The sequence below is a fragment of the Myodes glareolus genome, chromosome 16 (assembly GCF_982192425.1).
Source record: "Myodes glareolus chromosome 16, mMyoGla1.1, whole genome shotgun sequence".
Lineage (NCBI taxonomy): Eukaryota > Metazoa > Chordata > Mammalia > Rodentia > Cricetidae > Myodes > Myodes glareolus.
The window spans coordinates 10946260-10959720 of NC_142041.1; the positions used below are offsets into that span (position 1 = coordinate 10946260).

At 42.1% G+C, this 13461-nt stretch overlaps 1 protein-coding gene across 3 annotated transcripts in view; it reads right to left on the reverse strand.

The window, feature by feature from the left end:
- Positions 1–364: 364 nt before the first annotated feature.
- Ubxn2b (UBX domain protein 2B) overlaps positions 365–13461 on the reverse strand; it is a 32384-nt gene continuing 19287 nt past the window's right edge. Inside the window, exons 6-8 of one of the 3 annotated variants that reach the window (XM_048419910.3) lie at positions 10922–11059; positions 6722–6883; positions 365–5245 (exon numbers count right to left, since the gene is read on the reverse strand). In XM_048419910.3, coding sequence (XP_048275867.2) covers positions 5083–5245; positions 6722–6883; positions 10922–11059 — 463 coding nt within the window. In that variant the 3' untranslated portion in view covers positions 365–5082. The remainder of the gene's footprint in view (positions 5246–6721; positions 6884–10921; positions 11060–13461) is intronic. The other 2 variants (XM_087897082.1, XM_085677034.2) reach the window with 2 other exon arrangements.

Sequence of the window (13461 nt, forward strand, 5' to 3'; positions counted from 1 at the left end):
AGTGTCATCTATCACACAATCAGTGGTGACTGCTAGCTTTCTTTCTGATGTCCTTCCTGTTAGAAGCTCCCTCTGAAGTCAACTGCAGCGTTCAAGGGAACTCTTTAGGTAGTTGTAGAGTCAAGCGATCCTGAGTCTTCCTGCCCTCTCGGAAAAACATTTACCTAAAGGAAAAGAGGCCATCAAGTTTGAACTGTCTGAAGAGGACTCTCCCCATGGCCTCTAGGTCACGGCCCCGTGGTCTTTCAAGAGGGAAAACTGCAAAGCTACATGTTATTATGTGTAAGTCACATGGTCATTATTTGGGCTATATAAACACATGCATGCACACACACTTGTAAACACACATTTACATATGCAGCAGTTCTTTTTATAAACTCTTTAATTGAAATTCAAGGAACACTAAATATTTTACAGATTATAAAAATTTCTCCAACTTTTGGCACTACTGGCCAGAGATGTATCAACATGAATACAAGCTCTTACAGGGAAAACTGAATGCACCTTAATATAATACACTTCCAATGTTTTCAGAAATACACAGGGAAAAACAGTCAGAAGGTACCTGAATCTGTTCGTGTAGTAGAATAAAATCAGAAACAACCATGGAAAACTCAGGTGACAATGCCTTACCTCAGACCCTTCTCTGCCCTGAAACAAGGGCAATTAAGCCATATGAAAAGACTCAAGTTCAAAGCAACCCAGTAAACCACTGAAATCAAGCTGCACATAAAGGCTGATTTTAAAAACATATTCAACGAGTTTGAATGAAAGCATTATTTGTAAGCAGATACTGCAACTATTTTTTTATTATATTACATTATCATTTAAAACAGCTGTCCCAGGACAGTAGTCTGACTATTCACTGTACCACCTTGCTTTATAATGATGATGCATTTAAAATGTTTGAGTCCCTCTGAAGGTGGTTGATAGCTGCATGGCTGGGGCAGACTGAGGGGCCACTGGCAGTGGCACCAGGATTTATCCCTACTACACGTACTGGCTTTTTGGGATCCTATTCTCATTGGATGTATACCTTGCTCAGTCTAGATATAGTAGGGAGGGCCCTGGACCTTCTACAAGGCAATGCGCCTTACCCTCTCTGAGGATTAGATGGGGGTGGGGTGAGAGGGTATGTGGAAGGATTGGGAGAAGGGGAGGGAGTGGGAACTTGGATTGGTATTTTTTCAAAAAATAAAAATAAATAAATAAATAAATAAAATGTTACAGTAGAACAGAATAAACAGATTCTCAGTAAAGCCTGTAACATCTGTGAAAGGACTGGTCATCATGTGGGCCTTCACTTCTTGTCCTAACAGACGCTTCTGTCTTTTGGACAGAAAGAATGCAAAAATGGCAGTCAGTTTTTAGCATTTGTAGGTACTTAATACAACTGATACAAAATCTACAAGAAAAATTCACATTGTTTTACAAGGTTTGGACCTTTTTTTCCTGTTTTAATACAGATAATGCCCTATTATTTACAATGACTAAGGAGCTATTAGTCCGTGTCTGTGTGTGTGTGTGTTTGGGACACACATGCGTGCGCGCGCACACACAGAGTCTAGTATGCAAGACCATGTATGGGCTTAGAGGCCTGAAGTTGACAGTGTTCACCTGTTCTTTATTAAAGGGGGGCTCTGCCTTAACCTGGAGCTAGGCCATTCAGTTAGTCTAATTAGCACTGATTGCAGAGATCACCTCTGCCTGCAAGATGCTGAGACTAGAGGAGGCCACCATGCATCCCAGGCTTTCATGGGTCTGGGCAGGTGGTTTCCACACTCCTGCTCCACCTGCTGATTCCATCCTGCCCACCCTGATTTGCTCCATGTGGAAGTTCAGTCTCACACTGTAACCTAGGCTGGCCCCTAGGTCACAGTTGTCTGTCCTTAGCTCTGAAGTGGTGGTATCAGGTATTATCAGGTATAATCTTCTGAATTACAGCTGTTACCCACATTGTGTTTAACAGCGCAGAAGGAGCAGGGCTGGGCCTGTATTGTTAGGGTAAATCTTTTTTCTCTATATGATTGAGAAAAATTCTGCATAGAAATGTTGTAGCCACAGTGTCTCTCAGTACTTGAAGTCTTAGCTCTCTGGTCACTCTGATCTTTAATCCTAGCACTCGGGAAGAAGCAGCAGACGGATTTCTGTGAGGTTAAGGCCAGCATGGTCTACACTCATTAGAGTGCCAGACCAGCCAGGAATATACAGCAAGACCCTGTCTCAAAAACAAAACAGAACAGAACAAAACAAACAGCAGAACAAAACTCCCCAGCTCGCTTCCTTGCAATAACCAGAGACTTCTAGGTCCCCTACAGCACATTCTAGCCAACCAGGAGGTTGCAAAAATCCCAGCTTTGATCACATATAGCCTCAGTGCAGAGGCTAAGGCAGTTTTGAGGACGGTGACAAGAGCCCAGCCTGCTTTATTCAGACTGTTAGTAGAACAGGCTAGTGCTGGAGAGGGCTTGGAAGGAGCTCAGACTTGGTAGAGAAAACCTATGTCACCAGAGAATGTCTAGACGGCTGAGCAGTCTTTAGAAAAGGTGTGTTAAAGGTTGTGCTGCTGAGGGCTCAGAGCAGGAGGAAGCACTATTGGAAACTCAAGCTTAGCCGAGTTGCACAGTCACATGCAAAGCAGGGCTGGACATGAGGAGTTTGAGACTAAGCTGGAATTCAGGACAACTTTAACCTGCTTTCTTCTTCCTGGCTGAAGTTTGACAGGAAACAGAAACACTGTGTGAAAAGGTGATTCATAGAATGACACCAGGGCTGTGGAGCTCTCCGCCTACCTCATGACAGACACTTAAGAAGGAAGGTAATTTACAAACAACATCACTGTCAGGAAAGCCTGAAGCAGAAAAAGGAGGGTGTGGGTGCACAACCCTCAGATAACACAAAGGGCTGGAATGGCTCAGTAGCTAAAGTGCTTGCCATGCTGTCTGGGTGGGATGGGCGCCCACAATCCCTGAACTCGGAAGGTGGAGACAGCCTAGCGGTAGCTGCTGTGGTGAGCTCTGGGCTTAACTGAGATCTGCCTAAATGAGTAAGATGGAAGAAGACTGAGGAAGACTCCCAACATCAATCCAGGCTTCTCCCAGACACACATCCAAACGTGCACACAAGCAACACACCACACATGTAATGAAATGGTTTGCATATTCAGTCATGCAAAAGGCTCTCAAGGGTATGATGCAGTTCTGTCTTCTCTGAAAAACTAAACATTAGAGATGGGATTATTTCTGTTACAGAAAGATGCTTGGAAGAGCTTCCTGTTTACTGGAGCCCATCTCCACGACACATAGGCAATCTGTGAGGTTTTTAAATAAAATAAAATGAAAGGCACACAGCACAATATGAGAATTAAAAACAAGCTGTGTTGCTTCAGCAAAAGGAATGTGACGTAGACAGTTAAAATTCAAAGGACTAAGTTACAAGAGCCATATGTTAATGTTGGGCCTGAGACGCCGATGGAAGGTCTGGCTGGATTTGCAGGCTTCTTGGTAACAGGGTCTCTGTTTTTCACTGTTGCCTGCCTTTTACCATCAATGTTTATAGCTTATTCTATAGCTGTCCTGACATTTATCTGTGAACAGATAATTCATTCTTAGTGTCACAGGCAGAGATGAATCTCCACTTAATTTAGGTCATCCTAACAAGATTTGGGACTTCTGAAACCAGTGAAATGCAGGTAAGGTTTTAGACTTTGAGTCGAAGTGATACGTTGAGATTTCTGAGCACCTGTGGATGAATGGGGTGAGTTTATTTGGTAGATGAATCTCCAAGACAATGTGGGCCGTGGTAAGCAACCATATCAACTCCCCCACTCCCAAGAAGGTGTAACTGAAGTGGAAAAGCAACCCTGAAGGGTGATTAGGGTCACTCTAAAGCTAACGCTAGGCAACGAGCATGGGTTCACCTGTGCATCCTGTCTCGTCTTTATGTCCTCGAAAGCAGAGCACACTGTAATTACAGAAGGCTCAGGGAGGTGAAAGTGCTGGCTGTAGAGGAGGGCAAGCACCATGGGTAAGGAACACAGGTGGCCTCTGGAGGCTCAGCAGCCAGGCAATCATTCTCTAGAGTCTCCATGCAGTCCTTAATTCTAGCGCAGAGAAACTCTTTTTCAATATCCGACCTACATACCTTTAAGATAATCTCTGCTACTTCAGTCACAAGCTCTGTGTTTTCTTACCTCAGCGACTGAAAAGTACACAGCAATGGTGGCTAAGGACGGAATGGTGTCTGCGGGGAAGCAAGCTTTTCTGTTCCTGATGAAAACTGCCCGCATCACTCAAGGCGTGCCTCGACAAGGGAAACACTAACATCTTGCTGGCAAGTTTTGCTCCAGCCTCTCAGACTGAGTTCACACGCTGAAGAACAACACATTCTGTGTTGCACATCTACAATAATGATTCTAGTGTAACAGATCCCTGTTAAAATGCTGGATGAAAATGAAAGTGATCAAGGCAGGCCTGGATGGGACTGCAATGCCTTGACTTTAAAGTTCTGTTTATCCCATCTTCTCAAAAGCGGTTGACCTTTACAGATACTAAAATTTAGTTGTAATTTTATAAAATACAAGGGCAAAATATACTCTGTGATACTAACATAGTTCAAACGACATGTAAAAATTAACAATATGCAAAATCTTAATTACTTTATGATCAAACAATTTCAAACTCAGAGTAGACACTGGTATATATTACAGAAAAGGTATCCTTACTGGTTACTGGTCATTGCTGCATTAAAAAACTTCAGTGCAAATTTTACCAAACCAAATTTTACCTCTTTTTACCAAAAGAGGTTCTTTCCACTTCATCTGAAAACATTATTACATTAACACTGAGTAATTGTTATGTAAGAAATTGTTGACCTAGATGTTTATAGCTATCAACCAATATAAGCCTGACCTGCAACTAAAAATTCAAACATTCAAAAATTCATCTAGACAAATACTGGAAGACAGATCAACAGCAAAAACAGGATTTATCTGAATAATAAAAATAATTTGGTTGTTTTTATGCTGGAAGTATTTTACCAATATGCACAACATTACCTATTCCTACATGGGTTGGAACAATACTATTTTAGCTGTTGGAGTATCACAGTATTAAGAATATCTGCTTCTTGTAGTGTCTGACTTTCATCTGTTAGCTCTTTACTCGGAAATGAAGTCACAAGAATAAAGTCTGTTGTTGCAAACTCAGGACGTGACTGTATTATGAAGTCTCGGACATCCAGGACCCTGAAGGAATAAGCAAAACGTTCACTGTAGCAAGGACACATTTCCATGTATACTTTTAGCTAAAATCATTCTCACGAAAAAAGTGATATAATCCCAAACTTTTGTTTAAAGGTGCTATAACTTTACTTAATTTACATTATTTTAACGGGAAAGTTCATCATGTTATGAAAGAAAAATAATAATTTTTGAGTATATATTTGTAATAAAACAAAAACAATCTTTAAGTGAATTATGTATAAAATAAGGATTAACAATATTGTTATATTAAAAGAAATCAAAATAAAAACCATTGGCAGCCTATGCCTCTAAGCCATCTGTGTAGACAGTGAGCAGATAATTCTAACACTATGAAAGACACATGCATGCACGCGCGCGCGCACACACACACACACACACACACACACACACGCACATTCAAACATATAAAAGTTAGGTGTGGTGGTACAAGCCTATAATTCCATTTCTTGTATGGCTAAGTCAAGATCACTAACTGAGGCTAGCCTAAGCTATATAGTCACACAGTAAAATCCTATCATTAAAAATAATAACAAAGAATTTAAAAATTATTCTCACATATACTTAGTAACTTAACTAAGACCATAAGCACATGTAGGGCCCACAGATCTACCCCTCCTCCTGGGGTTCATACTGAAGATCGCTTGCAGTTTCTGGCCAAACTTCTTGTTTCAGGTTCTGGCTAAACACCGTTTGTTCCTGTGCTCCTTCTGCCCCCACTGGTGGTTGGTTAGCTATAGGGCCATTGTTTACTCTTGAGCCTGGTAGTTTCCCACCTCTTGTGCAGCAGTGCCAATTGTACCGCAGAGAGTGACGCAGGCGTTACAAGTGCACATCAGGGTCTTATAACCAGTGAACAATGAAAGCACTATTATGTGCAGGGAAAATATTTATATTTAAGTGAGCATTAAAGAGAATGAGACAGCATATAAGAGAATACTGTACCAACAATACAAATGACTTATATCATGCATTTACAATATGAGGTTGCTAAACAGAAAGTTCTGATTAGAATTTCATAAACTTTTTGTTTGTTTGAGATACACCTTATTATGTAGCTCAGACAGATTTACTTCAAACTTGTACTTGTTTTGAGCTTCCAAAGAATGAAAACAGGTGTGTACTACCATCCTAAGTTATAACGACCAATATGTTAACTGAGAAAGTCTCAAAAGATTCTTACTATCTTGAATCTGAGTCCATTTGATGCAGTTTTAGTTACAATGCAAAACTACAGCTAATATATTTGGAGTTGTCTAAACTTGGACTAATAGGATCATTTACTATGATTATTACCATCAATTTCATGTAGTATATAGGTAGTTACCATCCTTTTAACTATTCTTCTGTCAAAAGCTTACTTTGAAAATGTAAAGAACATCTACTACCTATGCTTTGACAGTTTTCTGTGGATCAGCAACAGTATATGAAGAAAAGACCCCTGGCTGGGGAGCAGCTCACCGGTGGGTGCTGTTGAATCTCTGGATCAGACGACTTCCATCTGCCAACCTAATCTGAACTTTTGTAGTGGGCACAGAATCGTCAATAAGAACAGCTGCATTAAGTATTGATTTGTCCTCTTCTTCTGGAGAAGAAGGAGTACTGACAATTTCAGGTGTAAGGCTAAGAAAGAAGAAAGAAGAATCAGAACACACACTGAGTACACGGGACACAGGACACACTGAGCACACGGGACACAGGACACACTGAGCACACGGGACACAGGACACACTGAGCACACGGGACACAGGACACACTGAGTACACGGGACACAGGACACACTGAGTACACGGGACACAGGACACACTGAGCACACGGGACACAGGACACACTGAGCACACGGGACACAGGACACACTGAGCACACGGGACACAGGACACACTGAGCACACGGGACACAGGACACACTGAGTACACGGGACACAGGACACACTGAGTACACGGGACACAGGACACACTGAGCACACGGGACACAGGACACACTGAGCACACGGGACACAGGACACACTGAGCACACGGGACACAGGACACACTGAGCACACGGGACACAGGACACACTGAGCACACGGGACACAGGACACACTGAGCACACGGGACACAGGACACACTGAGCACACGGGACACAGGACACACTGAGCACACGGGACACAGGACACTGAAGGTGGCCAAGCCACAGCTCTGCAGTCAGCTGTGCCATGACCCCTCTGAGGACTTCCCTAGCAAGACCACAGCTTCCTCCCCGTTTTCTCTACTTCTTTTGGCCTCTTTAATTCTACTTATTAATCCCAGATATCTCAGAAGCCTCGCTGCATTTTCTCCAACCCCATCTCTGAACTTTCCTTACACTGTTTAGCACACAGTTCAGGGAGAAATGAGAAACCAGAGACTTAATGTCAGCATGCCCAAGAGTATAAAGAAAATAGACTTCAAATTCCAACTATGTTCTAACTGGATACACTTGAGGAAGAACATCAACCCAGTATAATTCTGTAAGACTGCATTCTGTAGTGCATTTACTACCCCATGAAGTCCTTCAGGACAATGCCTAGGACAAAGAACTCAAAAGTTAATTTTGCTTACATAATCAGAACTGAACTGATACTTTAAAACATTGTTAAAACAATTTTAAAAACATTTGTCTTAAGTAGATACTGCTTTGTAAAAGAGAAATAGCTCCAAGCTATTAGTGAAAAATAAATTCATTACCCAGATGTCCTTTCTCCTCACCAGTGGCCATGCACAGACATGATCCATAGCACGGTACACTCACCTCACCCACCTGCCCCGTGACCCCGAGTCAGCCACCCCATTGGCCTGAGTCCTTGTCTGGTGGGAGCGTACCGCTCTGTTGGACAGATTAACCCCGTCAGGTACAAGGGTTCTTCAAGTTAGGTTGCTACACTACTTGAAGACGGGACCTTCTGAGAAAGGGAAAAGCTGACTTAGCCTTTTCCTATGACAGAAGCTGCTGCATGATGGTGTTTCCATCATCTCCCATCTTCTAGGAAAAATTCTGAGCAAGCAGGCAAGCTTTTTCTGAAATAAAAATTAAGTATAGAGCAGGAAGGGAACCTCAGTAGAAAGCACCTGAGTGTGTCTCCTTGTAAGAAACACGTGTGTGAAAATGAGTTACTGACAAACTGGAATGGATGGAGTGGGTGCGGCAGCCATGTCAGCCGAAAAGCTGAGTCAGAGGTCGACCAGAACGTTGTCCCAGGCCAAGTTTGTTACTGGTGAACAGGCACTGTGGTCTTATCGCTACATTCAGTGTTCACTTTCAAAATCACTCTCCCTTCCTTGAAGGCAGTGTCTCACTCTGTAGCTCAGACTGGCCTGGAACTGGTCCTGTTCATGATTGCTGGGACAACATCAGTGCACAGCAAAGCTCCCTCTTAGTCGACCATCACACTACAGTGAGTTTTTACAAAAGATTTTTCTGTGTACAAGTGTTTTGCCTACATTTATATACATATGCATTATGAGCCTGCCTTGTGCTTGTGGAGACCAGGTAAGGCATTGTGTCCTTTGAAGTTGGAGTTAGAGATGGTTGTACTCTGCCCCAAATGGGTCCTCTGTACGAGCAGCATGCACTCTCAACCACTGATCATCTCTGCAGCCAACTACATTTTCATAGACTCTTTTATTTTAAGGTAAATTAAAAACTTTTTAAAGAGAGAAATTAAGAGATACAAAAAGACTTTTAAGAAAGCAAGAAGAAAGGGTCTGAGCTGAGTTTCACAGGAACAAACCAGGAATCTGAAAGTATCATGAAAACCATTGCCATTGGCCTGAGAACCTCTGAAGCCAAAGCAAGGAAGGGTGCTTAAGCATGCGATGCTAGAACAGACTAGGGGCTGGGGAAGGGAGCAGGGGCCGCCTGGGAGCAGCCCCACGGGATCTAGGGAGCCTAGCACCACCTGCTCCGCAGGGCTGCTTGAGAGAGAAGATCCAGAGGCTGGAGCAAGACGAGGGCTGAACGAGCAGCAGGACCAGCAGGACAGAGAAGACAGGTCAGAGGGTCTGCTGCGCCTCAGGCAGGGGCATCCCCGAGGACTAGGGACCAACTCGAACCGACCTCAGATTCAGTCCCGCAAGACTGTGCGGCAAGCAGAATCTTCTGCACTTGGCAGCACAAAGACACGAAGATTATCTATCCCAGCTACATCATTTATCATCAGTTGAAACCCTCGGCCAGGGTCACGTCTGGTTCTTCCTGACAGCAGCAGACTATTGAGCTCAATTTGCGCTCAACGCAGGGTATGCTACCATTTGCAAACATACAGCTGTCACCCATGACTTCCTTATTTCTATTTACTTGTATATCACAAGAAAACTTGGCTAACTTCTGCCTGTATGCTCTTTGTAATTAGACTACTGCAGTGGACAAAACTGAATTATTTTCCTTTTTGTACTTCAGGAGTTGACTGGAGCTCTTAGAAAATGACAACTGTTAAGCTGCTGTCTTACTAGTTTTTTAGTTTCGATTTTCTTTCTTTCCTTTCTTATTAAGTTTTGGTGCCAGGGATCAAACCTTAATATAGTTCTTAAATGTCCAATGTAAAATGTTATGTGCAAGTTTTCACTTTAGAAAAATGTACTATTTGATTAAATATGAATTTATGTATACTGAGTCACACTAGTGTTAATTTTCTGTATATTAAAACTGAACAATTTCCTTTCTCCATTTTGAGGCAAGGTTAAGCTCTCATAGCCTAGGCTAGCAACAGGATGAGGGAGTATATACACCTGCAACTGGGGGCAGACTGGATAGAAGGCTGAGGGTGACCCTCTATCTCTTTAGTGCTAGGATCAGAGGTGTGGGCCAGCAGGCCAGGTTTGTGGCGCTGGAGCTGGAACCGAAGGGCTGCTTCCAAAGCACAGAGAACTGAAGCACACTCTCCTGTCGCAGCATCTCAGAGTTTCTTCATGGCAGACACAGCACTAAAGGTGGGGGATATAGTCACTCTTTCTCCAGTCAGCAGCACTTGCCAGGCTCTCTTTTGAAGCTGTGCGACTGGGAGCAGAAATGAAAGAACACACCCACAAAGAACAGAAAAATGCCTAGAACCAAATCCAGACAAGAGGGGCTCATAGGAGAGGGAGGAGGGCAGTGTGTGCAGGGGGTATGCTCAAAACACTATACATTATAGACTTACGCGAGAAAGCGGCCAAAACACAACCGGAGAACATGGCACAGTAGGGAAAAGTACGCACCCAGAGTGCTTGGGTTGGAACTCGGTTCTAGTCATTGTCTAGTTCAATCATACCCTGAGCAAATTACTGTTATTTTAAAATAGAGTAATAAGTATCCATATATTAAAGGGCTGCTTTAAAAAAAAGATTTATTTTCATTTCTATGTGGGAATATGTGCAGGTGCCCATGGATACAGGTAGTTGCAAGCAGCATGGGATGGGTGTGGGGAAGCAAACTCGGATCATCTGCAAGAGCAGTGTGTGTATCAAATGAGCTAACGAGTGTAAGGAGGACTCATCTCTGGGTACTTGCTACTAACATTTTATCCAAGTTGCACACGTAATTCCAGCAGGAAGGTCTTTATAGCTTGTATTTCAATTTTTACTTCACAAGTCATTTTTAATTTCTTATTCTCAATGAAATGTCATTTTGAGCAAGAAAGTATTTTTCTCACTAGAGGAATTTTACCTTCCAAGTTTTTGTCCTTCTCCACTAAAAGCCTTGAATCGCAATCTGGGTTTTATGTACTCTTGGTCTTGATGATCCTCCATATCCAGATTCACTTGGCTGCCATGGACCAGTCTCTGAAGCTCCAGGGGAATCTCTCTTAAAAGGAGGGAAAGGTTTTAGTTGAGATTGTTGAAGAGCACACTACCCCACTGAGATGACTGTAATTAAATCACGAGCTTCATGTGTGACTTCTTTCTTCAGGTTGTCTTACACTTTGAACAGTTTTATACTCTACGTTAAATGTATGAGTGTCTGTTTCTATGTATGTACATGGACCACATGCATGCCTGGTGCCCCTGGAGGATGACGCCCTGGGACTGGAGTTTCAGATGGCTGTGGATGCTGGTCCCCTGGGAAAGCAGCCAGTGCGGAGTCATCTCTTCTAGCTAGTCACGCTGTTCTTTAGTGACTCCTAGATAGAAATGTTTTGGGTATCACAACAATCTTGGAGTATATTTAGAAAGGCAAATTATAAGACAGCAATTGATACTTACTTTAACAGAAGAAAATTCTTATATATTTAAAAGTTAAATATTTTTGGTTGTTTCTTTGAAATAGGGTCTCGCACCACAGCTCAGGCTAGCCTGGAATTCTGTATATAGATCAGGCTAGCCGCAAACTCACAGCAGTCCTCCCGTTTTAGACTCTCAAGTATTGGGAGTCTGCACATATTTATTTTAATATCCCTGGGGGAAGTTGTGAAAACTGATGTTGGAAGTATTCCTGAGTGTCAGGTAACTGGTGAGCATTGCCATATTTTAGCAAGAGGGGCAGGGGCTATGAGACACAGTCATGATGAAGTCATCTTTTTTCCTTTTTTTAAATTAAAAATTGTCACACACACACACACACACACAAAAAGAAAAAGAAAAAAAAAAAAACAAGTGAGTGACCCACCTGCCAGCTAAACTGCCCCACTTCCTAGATTCTGTTCCCAAAGAGCCATCCCACAGCCCACGCCCTCCCAGCTCATGGCCTGCTCCTCTTCCAGGCCCAACCCCAGCAGACTTCTGCTCAGGCACAGGCCACACCAGTCAGAACAGAGACACCCTGCTGCAACAAAAGCTAAGCCAGGCACCAGAAGGCCTGTCCCCAACTTAGACTCCTACTAGATCAGAGGTCACACCAGCCACAAGAAATCCAGGTCACAATGACAGAAAAAACCCAAAGAACAAACAGAAGCCAGGGAACAAAACACCCATCTGACAAAGACAAACTTGGAAATCAGCACCTAGACCTATAATTATCCCAAACCCAGATGCCCAAATAGCCAGGACAACACGGCACCATCAGAGCTCAGCTATCCAAAATGACTTTAAAAACAACTTTATGAAGATGATAGAGGTCCTTAAAGAGGAAATCAAAAACATCGCTTAGAGAAATAAGAGGGAAAGACAACAAAAAATTGAAGAAAATCAATAAATCCCTTAAAGAATGCCAAGAAAGCCAAGAAAAAACAAACAGGTAAAGGAAACTATTCAAGACCTGAAAACGGGAATGAAAGCAGTAAAACAGAAATGGAGGGAATTCTGGAAATGGAAAATTGGGTGAATGAACAGGAACTACAGACACAATGCATAACTAAGAGAATACAAGAGAAGCTCAGGGGCAGAAGATATCACAGAAGAAACAGATTCATCAGTCAAAGAAAATGTTATATCTAAAATACTAATGTCAAACATCCAGGAAATCTGGGACATTATGAAAGACCAAATCCAAGAATAATAGAAATAAAAAAAAAAAAGAATCCCAGCTTGAAAACCCAGAAGATATATTTAACAAAATCATAGAAAAAAATTTTCCTAACCTAAGGAAAGACATGTTTACAAAAGTACAAAAAGTTTAAGAACACAAAATAGTTTGGACCAGAAAACAGTTCCATCGCCACATAAAAATCAAAACACTAAATATACAGAATAAAGAAAGATTATTAAAAGCTGCAAAGGAAAAAGACCAAGTAACATATGAAGGCAGACCTATTGGAATTACACCTGACTTCTCAATGGAGACTCTGAAAGCCAGAAAAGCCTGAATTGATGTCTTGCAGACTCTAAGAGACCAGGAATGGCAGCCCAGACTACTATACCCAGCAAAACTTTCAATCACCATAGATAAACCAAGATATTTCATGACAAAGTCAAATTTAAACAATATCTATCCACAAATCCACCCCTACAGAAGGTACTAGCAGGAAAATTCCAACTCAATGAAGTTAACAACAATCACAAAAACACAGGCAATAAATAATCTTATACCAGCAAACCCCCAAAACAGGGAAATACACACACACACACACACACACACACACACAAACACACACTACTACTACTACTACCACCACCACCAACAACAACAACAAAATAACATGAATTAACAATCATTGGACATTAATATCGCTCAATATCAATGGACTCAATATCTCAATAAAAAGACACAGGCTAACAGAATGGATATGAAAATAGGATCCATCCTGCTACTGCATACAAAAAACACACCAT